At 41.5% G+C, this 14,965-nt stretch overlaps 3 protein-coding genes and 1 long non-coding RNA gene across 6 annotated transcripts in view; 2 read left to right on the forward strand and 2 right to left on the reverse strand.

Moving 5' to 3' along the window:
• Positions 1-352: 352 nt before the first annotated feature.
• mettl17 (methyltransferase like 17) lies at positions 353-5,485 on the forward strand. 3 transcript variants are annotated; one of them, XM_084007546.1, is made up of 14 exons: positions 353-515; positions 1,454-1,595; positions 1,685-1,834; positions 1,927-2,014; positions 2,373-2,454; positions 2,675-2,748; positions 2,832-2,926; positions 3,028-3,098; positions 3,407-3,514; positions 3,698-3,766; positions 3,858-3,908; positions 4,008-4,161; positions 4,639-4,861; positions 5,273-5,485. In XM_084007546.1, exons 1-14 carry the CDS (start codon positions 447-449, stop codon positions 5,352-5,354), a joined length of 1,458 nt encoding a protein of 485 aa, XP_083863672.1. In that variant the 5' UTR covers positions 353-446; the 3' UTR covers positions 5,355-5,485. The 3 variants fall into 3 exon arrangements, with proteins under 3 accessions (XP_083863672.1, XP_083863673.1, XP_083863674.1); XM_084007547.1 differs by having other exon boundaries at positions 4,008-4,100; positions 4,665-4,861; XM_084007548.1 differs by lacking the exon at positions 5,273-5,485 and having other exon boundaries at positions 4,665-4,802.
• Positions 5,486-6,001: 516 nt separating this feature from the next.
• On the reverse strand, positions 6,002-8,622 carry sdr39u1 (short chain dehydrogenase/reductase family 39U, member 1). The gene is made up of 6 exons (XM_084007550.1): positions 8,493-8,622; positions 7,870-7,976; positions 7,669-7,751; positions 7,057-7,178; positions 6,798-6,950; positions 6,002-6,571 (listed from the first exon to the last, which is right to left on the reverse strand). The coding sequence occupies exons 1-6, from the start codon at positions 8,506-8,508 to the stop codon at positions 6,144-6,146; spliced, it is 909 nt and encodes a 302-aa protein (XP_083863676.1). The 5' UTR covers positions 8,509-8,622; the 3' UTR covers positions 6,002-6,143.
• Positions 8,623-9,530: 908 nt separating this feature from the next.
• Positions 9,531-11,606, forward strand: LOC311012676. Its single transcript, XR_014597059.1, has 3 exons — positions 9,531-9,627; positions 10,741-10,776; positions 11,156-11,606. It is a non-coding gene; the product is annotated as an uncharacterized lncRNA (long non-coding RNA).
• A 576-nt stretch (positions 11,607-12,182) lies between these two features.
• ltb4r2b (leukotriene B4 receptor 2b) overlaps positions 12,183-14,965 on the reverse strand; it is an 88,848-nt gene continuing 86,065 nt past the window's right edge. The window contains exons 3-6 of the mRNA XM_084008280.1: positions 13,883-14,480; positions 13,347-13,547; positions 13,201-13,244; positions 12,183-12,771 (exon numbers count right to left, since the gene is read on the reverse strand). Coding sequence (XP_083864406.1) covers positions 12,519-12,771; positions 13,201-13,244; positions 13,347-13,547; positions 13,883-14,464 — 1,080 coding nt within the window. The 5' untranslated portion in view covers positions 14,465-14,480 and the 3' untranslated portion in view covers positions 12,183-12,518. The remainder of the gene's footprint in view (positions 12,772-13,200; positions 13,245-13,346; positions 13,548-13,882; positions 14,481-14,965) is intronic.

Raw genomic sequence — 14,965 nt, forward strand, 5'->3', positions numbered from 1 at the left:
TCCCCGCCACTGTTTCCTACCCGGTGACGCTCAAGATCGTTTAGCATTAGGATGAATCACTCTGTTGGGAAAACCAAAACCTATTTTGACCTTGACGCGTGCGCTGTACGCCCGATACCGTTACCAATACTATTTTAGCATAACACGGAAACACAATAACATAAAAAGTCCAACATTAAACATTTGTTTTTATATTTTGTTCACGCTATCTTTAATATATATATTCGAAAAATAAGCAAGAATAAACCAGGGCGGAGTGAGGACTCCTGTATATGACTTCTCCGCGGGGAACAGAACTTCGGGACTAAAGGTTCCGCCTTTACCGTGGTCGGAATTATTTTGTTGAGGGATTGGTAGAGAGGTCCTAACGTGCCCTCCAAGCTCAGCTCAGCGTGGATGAAAATTACATTTGAAACATACGAAGTCGTCGTTCAGGCGCCGAAGAAATGTCTTCGTGGAGCTTTGGCGCTTGTGTCCTCTGTCAGAGGGCGGTAGTCGTGAAAATGATGAGCCGGGTGAGTGCAGATAGGGAGTCATTGAACGCAGCATCTTTACTACCGGTATGTAAGTCAGAGAATCCGTTAAAGACAGGACTGACATACATAAATAGTCTATAGTTTAGATATTTGTATGTATTCTTAAAGTCTGTGTATTTAGGCGCGTTTTCTGCAACAAGCTTTACAGACAGAACATTTATTTCCAATTAATTTCAGACAACTAAACACTTGCGTATCTTCCAGTAATTAACTACAACAATGGAGGTTTTTGAATTTATACACACATTTAGTGAGCACTAAACTCTCCCGTATTCCACTCCTTAAACTGCATGCTGTATTTGTTATTGCTTTGATGAATTTGAAGGATCGTTTTGTGTGACAGAGACTACAGACAACAGACAACCTTGTGGCTAATTCTTCCCTTTTGTTTTACCATGTCATGTGTATTTATTAATGTGCGCTTTCCCTTCTCTCAAATAAACTAAACTAAACAATTTGAATTTGTCATGAAAAAAATATGTGAGTGTGCTGAATCCATTCCTTGATTAGATATTTTTTTTATAGGTTTTCAATTGTGTTGTTTAATTTGCTATGCTCTACATACAGTACGTGATTGTATGTTTCAATCATTAATACGTTACAGTATCACTTGACAGGAGGAATATCCTTGTGAATTCCCTGTAAATCCAATCTATAAAAAAAACATGTATAGATAAAATAGCCATGCATTGAGTGCTAAATTCAGATATGAGTCTTTTTTTAAGAAGAAATCAGAAATAAAATATTCTTAGCTTGACTGCAGATTTTAAATTGAATACCAAACGATTTGTTCTGAAACGATTTAATGTTATGTCCATTATATTGTTTTAATCTTAGAAGGATTGTTAATGTTAACTCGCTAGAGCACAAATAGATGGATAAGAAACAATTGTTTTTTTTTTTCTTCTCATCCTCAGAGAATGAGTGCAGCTGCACACCCACAGTCCCAGGTTAGTTTCCTAAAAGGAGAACCACACAGGAATCACCCAGGTGTGACCAACCTGAAAACTCTGCGCCTACCTGATGACCTCCAGGCAGCTGCACAGTCGATTATTAACAGTAGGTCAAATAATGAATGTGGCTGTCACTTGTCCTACAAAATGCTTCTGTGGCTTCACTGTGCGATTCTTCAATCCCTCCACCTGTAGAAGCTCAGGTGCCGCGGCTGAACGACCGCTCACGTAGCCTCACGAACTTCTTGTGGAGCAGAAAACGAGCCGTCGATGATTCGTCTCTGAGGCAGAAAGCTGTGAGCCTGGAGAAAGAACTTTGGGAGAAGGCAATGGAGAAGAGAGGAGGTGGGTGATGCGTGAATTTGAGAAATAATAATGGATGTATACTAACATTATATGAATCAGCAACTTGAGAAAAATCTGCCTTTATATTACAGATATCGATGAACAATTGCTGGAAGACCGCATCAGGAAGAAAGTGTTTGCAGAGCTTAGAAGAACCACATATCACTGGACTCCCATGAAGTAACATGGGCTTTTATCTACATGTTCTTTAAAGAAATATATAATATATAATGGATTTTCTAAAAATTGTGTTCAGAAACAATCTCAATTGATTTAAGTGCTTTCTAATGGAGAGTGTTCTTTACCAAACAAAAGATACACTTAAAACCATGTATAGACCTAAGACACATTGGAAACTAATTTTCCGCTTTATATAATGTTTATACACTTAATTTCAACGTCAAAAAGGCCTATGTTCGTAAATCCGGTTCCAAACAAAGCCAGAAGTGGAGCCCTGTCTGCAGCTTGTACAGTAAATCCTGTTTGATTTTGAGGCTGGGATGAGTTTCCATGCAGCTAACTCTCCGGTGTGTTTCAGGTATGATGAAGAGTTAGGTGTGGTGTACATGACGGCTCGGCTGGCTGGTGGCTATGCAGCAGTGAGGAGAGCCTTAAATGAGGTATATAAAGGTTGTATGTATTATGTATAAACTGGAAAGAAAACTTTAAAGCTTTAAAAGATATGTACTGTACATTTCCATCCAAGAAATGTTGTAATGGTAAAGAATGGGGAAGAAATGACAAAGCCTTATTCTTATTACTGAGGATTATGACTGTATATATTGGTATGTAGTCAGATTTCTGCTTTCGTCTGTCCTAAATGTAATTGTCTCATTTCAGATAAAGAAGAGGGATCCCTCTTTTGCCCCTCAGTCTCTCCTGGATTTTGGATCAGGGCTGGGAACGGTTGTCTGGTTAGTGGAATAAACTGCTGCAGCATAAAGAGAGTTTACATGTAAATTACAGGACTAATCAAGTGTCTCTCCTTCTCCCACAGGGCGTCGCACTCGTGCTGGGGCGACACTTTGAAGGAGATGGTGTGTGTGGACAGCTCTGGTCCGATGAACATCCTGGCAGAACGACTTCTTAAAGGTACACACACACACACAAACACTCATGGCAGTTCAGCTTTGTAACTTGCTTTGTAAGTACTTGATCAGAATGTCTAAGCGTTTGCTTTTAATGTTGAGCAGGTGATGACGAAAGAGCTGAACCTCATATCAAACAGGTCTATTTCAGACAGTTCCTCCCTGTCTCTCCAAAGGTAAAACCACCTCACTTTTCACTTCAACAACAGAAAAACACTTCTTTTTCTCTTCAAAATCTTTATATATTAAGCCTTTAACTTTGACTTCCATACATGCTGCATATGCAACACAGAGAGATTTCTTGCAATCAAGTCGGATGAGAAAAGATACATTTTTTCACAGTAGCACACGGCACCAATGACGTCACTAAAGTTAGGAGTCTCTAGGATTCCCTCTTTGACGTTGAGTGCTTGGAACAGTTTTGTATTCATGGAGCAGCGTCACAGGACCGGGAGCACTGACGGCTCTGTGCTCCTCCTTCCAGGTGCAGTTCGACGTGGTGGCAGCGGCCTTCACCCTGTCGGAGCTTCTGAATGTGAAGGAGCGAGAAGAGGCCGTGTTAACGCTGTGGAGAAAGACCAGCTCATACCTGGTTGGTTAAAACAAGGACAGAACTCCCATAGATTAAGTGCCTGGGCACTTTGTTTTATTTTAATGAATATGTACTTGATTTAAGACATTTCATGTATGAATTGCACCACTCTTTAAAACTATTCTGGTACCTAGAAACTCAATCTTATTTGATGATATTTGATTATATGTTTTTTATGTGTAGGTTCTGGTGGAAAATGGGACAAAAGAGGGCCATCAGATCCTCATGGAGGCCAGAGACACTTTATTAAAGGTATTTAAAGACAGCAGATATGACAGCACATTGACATCATGAAAGGGGATTTTGTTAGCAGCCTGATAACTTGCTTGTTCTGTATCTCTAGAAACAAGAGAAGACCGCCCATGACAGCAGACCAGCGTCGGTGTTTGCTCCGGTACATTTAAATCTCGGCTGGTTTAAGGTGTCGTGCCCTATGTTCAACCAGCTGTGTCACTGTCTTCTTGCATCTCCTCTCTCTCTTTCTCTCTTCTAGTGTCCTCATGAACTGACATGTCCTAAACTGGTCCGTGAACCCACCGCGCCCTGTAACTTCCAACAGATGTACTCCCCTCTGCGTCTGCCCGGGGTAAGAAGCCGTTGTCGTGGTTTTGTCCCAGCGTCAGACCTCTGGTGTTACGCCTCTGTAGGTGGGGCTACTCTCTGTTTGCTCAGCGAGTTCCATCACTCATGCTGACCTTCCTTTGTAAAATAGTACAAAAGATAATTATAGGAATTACTTAAATGAAAGGAAAATTATATTAACTTCTATATTAAAACAGGCAGTCAAATCCTACGGAAGAGGATTAGGGCCACATGTGAATTTTGTTTTTGAGTTCTGACTTTAAAGTCAGAATTCTGAGATTAAAGTCAGAATTCTGAGAATAAAGTCAGAATTCTGAGATTAAAATCAGAATTCTGAGAATAAAGTCAGAATCTCAGAATTCTGACTTTATTCTCAGAATTCTGAGACTAAAGTCAGAATTCTGAGATTAAAATCAGAATTCTGACTTTAATCTCAGAATTCTGAGATTCTGACTTTAATCTCAGAATTCTGATTTTAAAGTCAGAACTAAAAAAAAAAAATTCACGTGGCCCTAATCCTCTTCCGTAAAATCCTTTTATAGATTCCACTTATTTGATTTATTTTCAGCACAATGAGCGACAGGCAGAGAAGTTCAGCTACGTCATCCTGAGTCGGACAGAACCGGCGGAGGTGAGGACGGAGGATGTTGGCTGGGCCAGGCTGATAGCACCGGTGCAGTGCAGGACAAGACACGTCCACTGTCGGATGTGCTGCCCTGACGGACAGCTACAACACCTGGTGGTGACAGCACGAAAACACAGCAGGTAAAGGTCCCGCTGCAGCACACAGACTGTCAAACCCAGCATGGTTTTAATCATTCATACAGTATATGTATGGGTCGAAAAGCTTGGGTTTGATTAGTCCAAAAATGTGCTTCAACGGCTTTTAGGGACTGAATGAAAACATTAGCTGCAGTAGTATTTGGCGTGTGTTTCATAACCTGTGTATGATATACATGTGAAGTATTTATTATTGGAGATATTATCAAATGTTTGTACATAAACTGTGTCAAAATAATAAAAAGGGAATATTCTTAGTGCCATTGGGGCTTGGTATTGATTGGGTCTGATTAAGGAGAGTTCTTCTTTTATTGGATGCCGAATTAAGAGGAATTAAGCTGTCCAATGTGTCTCTGACATCATTAAATAGACTGAAATGTGTGTAATTTCTTTCAGAGACGTGTACCGCTGTGCCCGGAGCAGCGACTGGGGAGATCAACTGCCAGTCACTGAGAGGGTGGAAGAGGACGTGGAGTGATTCATAGTGATGATTCAGCTACAACGACACACATTCTTTAGGCTTTCAAACGATGGAAACACCCTTAAACTGAGAAGAGACAGCCGACCAAAGACTCACCAGCGTTTAGATCAACACCAGACTTCCTCTGAGGACTTCAATAAAAAGTCATAACATTTGTTATTTAGCCAGCTTTATTGTGCACCACCTTCAACTCATCATAGTTCAAACCAGTTCTTGTAACAGGTTTGGACGGTGCCATTTTTGCCATTTTTAAAAAGTAAATCCTGCATGTTTCAGTACGTCAGGTTAAAGTGAATGTGATAATGAAGGAACGATTACACTGATGTCTTACAGACTAAATGATTCATTGATAAGGATATTAATCATTAGCTGCAGCCCTACTGCCCAGATTATCCAGACTGCAGCTCACACCAGAGTATCTTCTGCATCTCTGCTCACATTTGAGTGGATTTGAAACAAAAGCAGCTGAACAGGAAACAATGCATATCTGTGGTCAGCCAAGAGAGAAAAATGTGATGTGGATTTGCATTTTTACCCGATTTATTTGACATGTTTATCATGCGATGTAGTCCTTCAACCAATCGGATCCCACACCTATTTCTTTTAAAACAATCCAAAAACCTGATTCATAATCTGATTTTCTAGGATATAAAACAACCATCAGACCCATTTGTGATCCAGAGTTCATCAAGAATTTAGTCATATTTGTTGAAATTCTTGTCGTCTAGTAAATATGACCACACAATTGGAGAAAACCGTAGTCAGCAAACATTCTTTTAACATCCGTTAACTCCCTACGATCTCTTTCAGGGCTGAGGTCAAGTCAGGGTACTTGTACTCAAATCCGGCCTCTTGTGTCCTCTTTGGTATGACTTTCTGGCCCTGCATGAGGACCACGGCCCTCTCAGAGCCCATCAGGGTGTTCATGACGAAGCCGGGAACGGGGAAAATGGTGGGCCTTCTCAGGACCCGGCCCAGTTCTTTAGTGAATTCGTAGTTGGTGTTGACAGCAGGCGCGACCCCGTTGAACACTTGCTGTGAAGGCGAGGGAGTGGCAGCAGGAGGCTCCAGGGCGTGGGCGATGATTCCTGCCAGGTCTGACACATGGATCCAGGGAAACGGCTGGCTTCCTGACCCCAGAGTGCCCCCGAGGCCGAGCCAGAAGGGGAGCAGCATTTGCTTCATGGCACCACCACCGCGGCCCAATACTGCCCCTGGTGGAGGGAGGGAGGAATGTGGCGATTTGGCAATGAATTTGATGGATTTACTGTTTAATCAGACCACAAATAAGATCAGAGGGCTAATAGGGGCTAATTTAAAAAGAGAAGATGACATTTTTTAATTTTGTGGAAATTGTGTGCACACTCCTGATACTTCCATATAAGATTACTGTGCATTAAATTAATAGGATTTTCTACTTTAACATACACTTTTACGTACCAGACCTGATGGTCACTTGTTTGGTGTTTTTTGCCACATTCTCAGGGAGAAGTGCGGAGGCCTCCCACTCTTTCACTAGTTTAGAGAGTAAGTCAAACGGAGTCCATTCACTGTCTTCTGTATACTCGGCTGTCAGACTGGGTTTGTAACAAGCTGCGGGTCAAAAAGCAAAGCAAGAAAAGAGCTTATCTGTGAGTTTGTCTGGTCCATCTTGGCAGGAAATCCGAATGTTGAGTTTTAATATGAGGTAGAGACTTGCCTACACCGGATACCAGGACCCAGGAGTGAGGAGGACTGGGGGAAGCAGCAATGGCTTGAGCCAGAGATTTTGTGGTGTCTATACGACTGGAGAACAAATCTTTTCTATAGCTTTCATTCCACCTGAAACCACAAATAAAAAACAGATTAGGTGGAGATCCAGCTGCATTAAAAAAAAAGTACCCTGAGGGGATGGTGATGCACTGAGCCAGGCCTTATCAGCCAGCATCACATGCAAATACTGTGGGTACTTTGAATCTTTTCATTTAATTAAAGGTCTGTGCTCCCTGCAGGCCAATCAAGTTCTTCCAAACCAAATTAGGAAAGCCTTTTCTTTATGGGACTGGATTTGAGCATCTGGGCCTTGTCATGTCACGAAATTACCTTCCAAAAACTGTTGGCACAGAACCCTGAGCACTCTACCACAGATGTATTAGCGCACACTCACACTACACAAACCGTGCCCAGGCACGATTGAGCCTTAAGTCCCGATTGTGTGAGTGCTGTGGTAAGCTTCCTCGGCCCCTCGATTGGAAGAGGTGTATCTGCTACTGGACGAAAGAAAGTGACTGTGTGTGGTTGCAATTGCAAGCTTCGTTTATGTATTGCTCACCATCGTAGCGGGTTCATCAGATTCTCTCCAGCCAAATTGACGGCGCCCTCGCATGGTGGGAGGCCGTGAGTCTCCAACTCACCCTGCAGAAACACAGAGGACAGGAAGGTTATTAGCTGTGATGACTCAGGAGTTGATGAGAAATAACCTTGTTCCCTACTGTTTTGACTATGACCCTGAATTAAGCTGCGATCATCATACCCATGTTATCTTCCCTGGACCAGGCTGGCGAGATATCACAGTGACCTCGTGACCCTTGCTAAGGAGCAGGCGGGTCAGCTCACGGCCCACAAAGCCAGATCCTCCTCCTACAAGTAAAGTAGAGAAACGTTCACACAAACATGTTACTGTTATAATAACAGTGGATGAGAGGAAAGACAGTTGAGGTTATATTTGTTATTTATTTGCATAATATTGATTATGCTGCATGATGACGTGTTCAATTCACAATGAATCCGGGCGCAATCAATTTACTACTTAATTTTACTGTTCGTCACAAGGTAGTCGGAATGGTGTGCGTCGACCGCGCATGCGTACAATAGATGATTACAAAACAGGACTTCAGCAAACTTTGCAATAGAAAACAATTTAAAAGCAGTGACAGTTTATTGCGTTCAATCATAGAGCTGGCACCCTTTTTCAACCGTTACTGTCTGGACGAAGATCATGCACATGTAACTTACTACTGGGTGCATTATCAATGCCTTTGCTCAATGAATGCCAGCTTTAGCTAACAGCTAATAGTAGCCTTATGTCACGTTGACCTTTCCAGAGCCTCTTTTTAAAATAGATACACAGCCTTCATTATTGAGTAACGTACGTACCTATTAAAACTCTCATGGTCTTTATGTTACCGTCCAATGTTGAACTGAATGACTTAACGTCGCTGCAGGTTCCTACGTTTCCTTTGGAGTGGACCGCTCTCAGTCGTTTCAAGCTTTCTGGACCAGTAGGACTTCCGTAGACAGCCAGATAATTTTGTAGTTGAAATCAGCGCTATGTTTTAAAAGAGCAGGTGGCATTCAATCACAAGCGTATTTATACGTATTCATCAACATTTACTTTTGCACAAAAGTGTGTGAATTTAGTGAGTCGTGGTTTCAAATGTTTTCATGTGAAGAGTTGCAGATGAGAGGTGAACACCTGTGAACTGATTTATTAAGTTTAATTCATTCAATATAATCATACAGTCATACCATCTGGTGAGTGCAAATATTGTGAGATTCTTGATATTATTATGAATATGAATTCATGCATTCTCCATTACAACCTTATGTTAAATAAAACAGGGTATGTGTGTTTCACACTGGGGTGGGCGTGTCTAAATTGTGGCTTTGCATGTGACAATACGTGTGTGCTTTGGTGTAAACATATAATTCGAATCGGTAATTGATAGTTCAGTACTTTTGTCACATCTGTTTGTTGGTTTCCAGAAAAAATAAAAAGATAGGCCAAAAAAAACACTGTAAACTAACAGACACAATAGAAGGTTGGAGGAGGACCAGCAAAATACAAAAATAAAATAAAATAAAATAAAAAAAATGGAATATAGAATACAGCAACACTATACATCAGGCTCTAATAATATAACCGTATTACTTTTCTATTTTATTAGTTTCGAATAATGCTTCTATTCAAAAACGATCAACATTTAGCTGCCGAATGAACGGCCTGTACGTTTTTTTACGTATAATTTAGAATATAATATGCACTATGCATTAAAGAGAACATGCTGGTTATTTATTTATGTCGACATTGTGTTTTTATAACATTGGTTGTGACTTCAGCCTCCTGCGCCAGAACCGGAAGTTGCCTGTTCCCCCACAGCAAACACGTGGTTCTGATAAAGAGATAAATTGCGCCTCCGCCTCATTAGCGACCTCTCTTCCTCGTTGCGGTGATGATGGTCGGACGCGCCGCGGCGGAGACGAAACAAACGAGCGTGGAGCCTCGTTGACGGTACGTGTTCACCTTTAGGCTCGGACTGGTTTGTTTCTGTGTTCATGTATCTGCGTTTGGCTGTTTGTTGCGGTTGTTTCCGTGCGGATTGTCGCCGTTGGCCTGGTGGTGGCGGCGGCGACAGGGCCGCAGCGACCGCATGGTCCGCATGGCCGGCCGTTCCTCCTCAATACTCGGGGCTCCCCGGGTCAGGGAGTTCCTCCACTAGCAGGGCATATTAAAGTCTACTCCAGACAGGGGAAGTCAGGGGATTCTTTTTTTAATCAATTTTGGGGGGTAATAACGTTTACGGTTTGTCCTTAAATCCCACAAATGAATTGGTTTACAATACTGTTCAGTCTACTCAACACAAAGGCTGCCTGTTTCCACCCGTTATTATAGGTCATGGAAACTCAATTTGATTTAGAAGATCAAACTCTTATTTTGAAACTGATTATAGCTCAGACTGTTATCTTCTGCTTAGTGATTCAATTTGTTTAAATAACGTCTGCATTTTTGTAATCTACTTTTGCAATTTAAGGCTTTGTTTTGCTGTTTGCACGTAATTGCGAAATAAAAATGGGTTATTAGGATCTATATAAACTTAAATTATTTTTAGGAGGGTCATTGTGCACTAGTTGCCAGTTGATTATTTAAACTTGGCCTAAACTTATGCAACAGTCTTGCAGTAAATCCTACCTTTCCCTAAATACATCTCTGTATAATGCAGTACAGTGAGACACCACACACTTCATCCTTCAGTGATGGTTTAGTCGACGCCTCAAACTGCTTGAACAAACTAAACATTGCAACCTATTTGACTAAACTGGTTTAGCAACGTGTTGCTTATCCAATACTGGATGTGTTACGTGAGGCATTTCCACATGCTACATGGCTATTTCCTCTTTCCACCTGCATCTGGAGTAGAACCACAAGTTTAAAGATGCCGCATTTCTGTTTATATTGACTTTTAGACGTCAAACCTTAATGATGATTTGCATGTGAGTCCGTGTTTCAGCTGAAACTCATGATTATTCTTTCACTGCACTGATGGTTTGACAATACAGATACTAGTGAGGCTGTTCATTGTATTGCAAGTTGAGACTAACATGTGGCTTTTTTTATTTATTTTAGCAGCCTGGACTGGATGCATCCTGATGAAGTCTAAAGGTCAGTATCTTTCTTGTGGCTGATGATTGGAAGATGCACTTTACAACAGGATTGAACACTTTGCTTTCCACTTGCACAACAACTTTTAAGAGTGAATACTTGTGCATATGAAAGCAGTTTCACCAGCACAGCCATGTAGTTACTGACTGTTCACACAACCCATGCAGACCGGTTGTGCAGTGATGCACATTTTGATCACATGTGAAACAATGCAGACAATGTCTTTAAATATAAGATTTGAAAAACACACCTGCCAAGTGAATATGACTTTACTGCATCAAACTATAAATTAGAGTTGAAATTCAACAGCACTATGTATGAATCAACATGACTCTACAGTTTCAGCTCAATATTGATGAACCTTTTTTTACTTTCACAGGTAATGGGAATGCTGCATTAACGGTCCACTGCTGGATGAGCCCATTTGGTCAGTTTGTGCTTCAAAAATACCAAAGTTCATTGATGATTGAATATCTTTTGTGTATATAATGTCCAGTCTTGCATAAAATAGACTTGTAACTGCATGTATGAACCTGAAATTCACTGTTAAATAAAGCTACATCTGTTAAACTGCATTGTCTGTTTCTACATCAGTCATGTTGAGGTTATAAACTGGAGTCCATCAGTAGTTGGAGAGTAGTTACTAAGGGAGACCAAAGTCATGGACGGGGAAAGGCTGTGATAATCATTGGAAATGCCTGAAGATCAAATTAAGCGGGTTACGTTTTGTGATACTTGGTACTGTTTTCAAAGCTCTTCAAGGGTTATAGAATAACTTGTTCAAGCAATTTATTGTACACAGCAGAGATTTGTGATGTGAATTGTGAAACGGTAGCTCAAAATGCTAGTAACTGGTAATTGTATCATGAGAAATTATCTATAAACTAAAGGGGCTATAGTCTGTTCCCAGATTCATTGGGCACTGCCCCCAACAAACCACTCTAGAAACGTGTAGATTGTAGAGGTGGGAGAAATCGATAATATGATGCGTCGCGGTTCTTTGTTGCATTCTGCATTGATGCAACACTTTTAATCTTCATTGAATCATGATCCTCTGATTTGTCAGGGAACTGGTGATTCCTAACACTGAAGTTTTCAAAAGGATTTACAAGTCGGTTTGAATACAGCAGAGTTCATTTTCAGACATGTCAATGGGGAAAGTGATCTATCCTCTAAATGCAAGTTTCTCTTCAGACTTGTGTATTTACGGTGCTTATGATGCAAAACCTAATTGAGCTGTTTCTTCCCTGAAAGTGGCTTAAACTGGAATATACAGTTGAGCTCTTTAGAAATGACTTATCACAAAGGGCCATGTTGAATACCCCTATTTAACCTGAATATTTAATGGTTTCTAACATGCTGTAATCTTTCATGCATTTATCAAAACTCCAATGTAGTCAGCCATAGATTTATTAAATGTATTTATAAATGGTTAATACCTGTTACAAAATCAAAGTTCATGCATATTTGCTCCCCACATAGATCCACTACTGTATATTTTTCTTTAGTTATTTTCTGACAACTTGACAAAATGTAATAAAATATAAATGTTGAGTATTTACACTTTTCAGTCAGGTACAAACTGTTTAATTTCTTGTCCCTGCATCGCTGACTTCCAAACTTTCAACAATATCTACAAAACAAAATACTTCATACCTTCAGCTCTTAGCTGTTCTTTGATTTCTGTCACGCTCCACATTTATTTTTTACATATTTTCACTTTCATAGAGTTCATTCATCGCTCATTTCTTTTGTAACGTAGGAGTTCCTGAGCCATTTGTGGAGTCGATGTTACTTAGTCCCACAGTGTCTTTAGACCTTTTGGTCCCTGTTTGGTCCAATGACGTGCCCTCGAAGAGCCGAGCCATGAAGGCGAGGCCGTTCTGCTTGATGTAGGACTTCCCAGCGAAGGTGTAGAGGACGGGATTGGCACAGCTGCTGATGAAGGCCAAAGCTGAAGTCACTGCACGGCTGGACTTCGTGATGTGGTCCAATCTGCAGATAAACGCAACATTCAGATCACAAAGAGACACAATTTATTGTTACGCAATGACACAACTGCAAAGAGGCATTATACACCTATGAAGTGACAAACTATTATTACAAATAGACCCAAAGCTACAAAGAGATACAGAATGTCCACAAAGAGACCACAAATACACACAAAACACTAAAGAAGCGCACTGAAACTGAAAGGAGATGCAAAACAACCACAAAGAGACACGACATGCCCAATGTTTAATGATATTCTAATTGAATATGGAACTGGCTTTGTGTTACTTCTTGCATATGAGGTTTAATCAAAAAAGAAGTCAAAAAGAAACGTGTTCGGTTTTCTTAATCACCTATGATGCATCAAAAGTGACATATGTCAACGGAAATCATTTTGTTTGAGAGAGTGGGTGAGACTGTTTTGTTACTCACATTTCTCTTGTGGGTGATTTCTCGTCGTACCACTGACCAGCCACCTTGGACCAAAACATATAACATGTTAATTTAAAAAGATCAGCTCATTGATGGACTTGTGCGTTTCGTGTCATGAGTGAAACCGCGAACACGCCCTCACACACCTGCATCATGTTGATAACATGGTACGGCAGCCAGAAAAGGCCAAACATCACCACGATAGCCAGGATGAGTTTCTCGCTGCGGACCTTTCGCCGGAACTTGGTCTGTCTCAGGCGATGCAGGATGAGGACGTAGCAGGTTATGATGACTGCATAAGGGAGAATGAATCCGGCCACCGTCTCAAAGGCATACTGAAACCTCACCTGCACACAGGACACAAAACACATGTGCTCATTGGAATGACTGCAGGTGTTTCTGTGGACATACCTTGGAAAAGTTCAGAGCAATAAAAACATTCAGAATCTGTTCGTTCATAATTCAAAGATAAATCTCATAAGAGTGAGCCAATATGTGAAGTTTTGGTTCATGAAGGAATAAGTCAATCCCTTGTAGTCTTAGACTCAAATTCATCAGGTGGACAGAAGCACTGCAGTTAGCTTTTGACCAACTGATGACACAATTACTCAAGAAAATAATCAGAGTAATAACAGATAATTATATGTAATTATACTGGTTTTTGCAGCCCCAGCCTACTTACGTGTCGAGGCAGCGTGTGATTGGGCGCACACACCAGTCTTGTTTTATTCCTCTCGTCTTTGTCGTCCCTGACGTCTCGAAACACGAGTGAGGGGATAGAAATGAGCATCACCAACACCCACGTGCCGATGATCACCCTCCTCACCATCTTCCTGCTGACCAGGGAGGACATTCTCCTCGGCAGCACCACGGCAACCATCCTGTGCACGCTCATCAGCGTGATCAGGAAGATGGAGGCGTACATGTTGGTGTTGCACAAGTAGAACAGGCATTTACACATGGCGTCACCGAAGACCCACGACTGCTTGGCCAAGTAGACGATGAAGAAGATGGTGAGGGCCATGAGGCAGCCGTCGGCAAACGCCAGGTTAAGGATGAGGAGGGTGGTGACCGAGCGCCGGCGGATGCGAGCCAGGATGCTCCAGACGATGAAGAGGTTGCCTGGGACGCCCAGGAGGAAGACCAAGCCGAGGATGAGGGCACCCAAGGTCGTGGAGAAGTCATTGCTCACAACGCTGTCACTTTCAGTGTTTTCTGTGCTGTTGGAATTGGAGGTCAAGGGGGAGTAACTGAAGTTGGCCATGCTAGGAGTTTTGACCCTGAGGACGAGAGACAAAGTTAGAAGCTAAATATGCAGCGCGTTGTCATCAAACACAGATGCTGTGTCACGCCCCTCGATCTGTATGAGATGCAGCAGGGTTTCTATAGTAACAACAATATAAACATATCCGTGTCATTATTAGACACACAGGGAGAATGTTCTGGGAGTGGGATGACATAGTATAAAGGGAAGGCAGGTGGGAGGGGAGACGATGCGTCAAACGGACCAGAAGACCGGCATTCTGGGCCATTCTGGGCCATTCTGGGCCATTCTGGGCCATTCTGGGCGGTCGCCTCTGTATGTAGATACAAACAACTCAGCTAGGCTAATGAAAACACAACCATTCTTTTTTTCAGGTGATTATACATGAATGAAAACATACTTATATTTATTTAATCTATATTAAATTCAATTTCTGCCAATACCAAAATTCTACACACTGGCCCTTTAAAGTAAAGGAAGACGGCTGAGTGAGAATGAGTG

Source organism: Eutrigla gurnardus (genome assembly GCF_963514095.1).
Source record: "Eutrigla gurnardus genome assembly, chromosome: 4".
NCBI classification, from domain to species: Eukaryota; Metazoa; Chordata; class Actinopteri; order Perciformes; family Triglidae; genus Eutrigla; species Eutrigla gurnardus.

Excerpts from the sequence above, each read along its gene's own strand:
- sdr39u1 (XM_084007550.1), bottom strand. Across the intron at positions 7,179-7,668 it reads CTGATGAACCCGCTACGATG|GTGGAATGAAAGCTATAGAA; the intron begins GTGAGCAATACA and ends TTGTGGTTTCAG. Across the intron at positions 6,951-7,056 it reads GGTCCTGGTATCCGGTGTAG|CTTGTTACAAACCCAGTCTG; the intron begins GCAAGTCTCTAC and ends TTTGACCCGCAG.
- mettl17 (XM_084007546.1), top strand. The coding sequence starts at position 447 with ATGTCTTCGTGGAGCTTTGGCGCTTGTGTCCTCTGTCAGAGGGCGGTA. Across the intron at positions 2,455-2,674 it reads TGAGGAGAGCCTTAAATGAG|ATAAAGAAGAGGGATCCCTC; the intron begins GTATATAAAGGT and ends GTCTCATTTCAG. Across the intron at positions 4,862-5,272 it reads ACAGCACGAAAACACAGCAG|AGACGTGTACCGCTGTGCCC; the intron begins GTAAAGGTCCCG and ends AATTTCTTTCAG.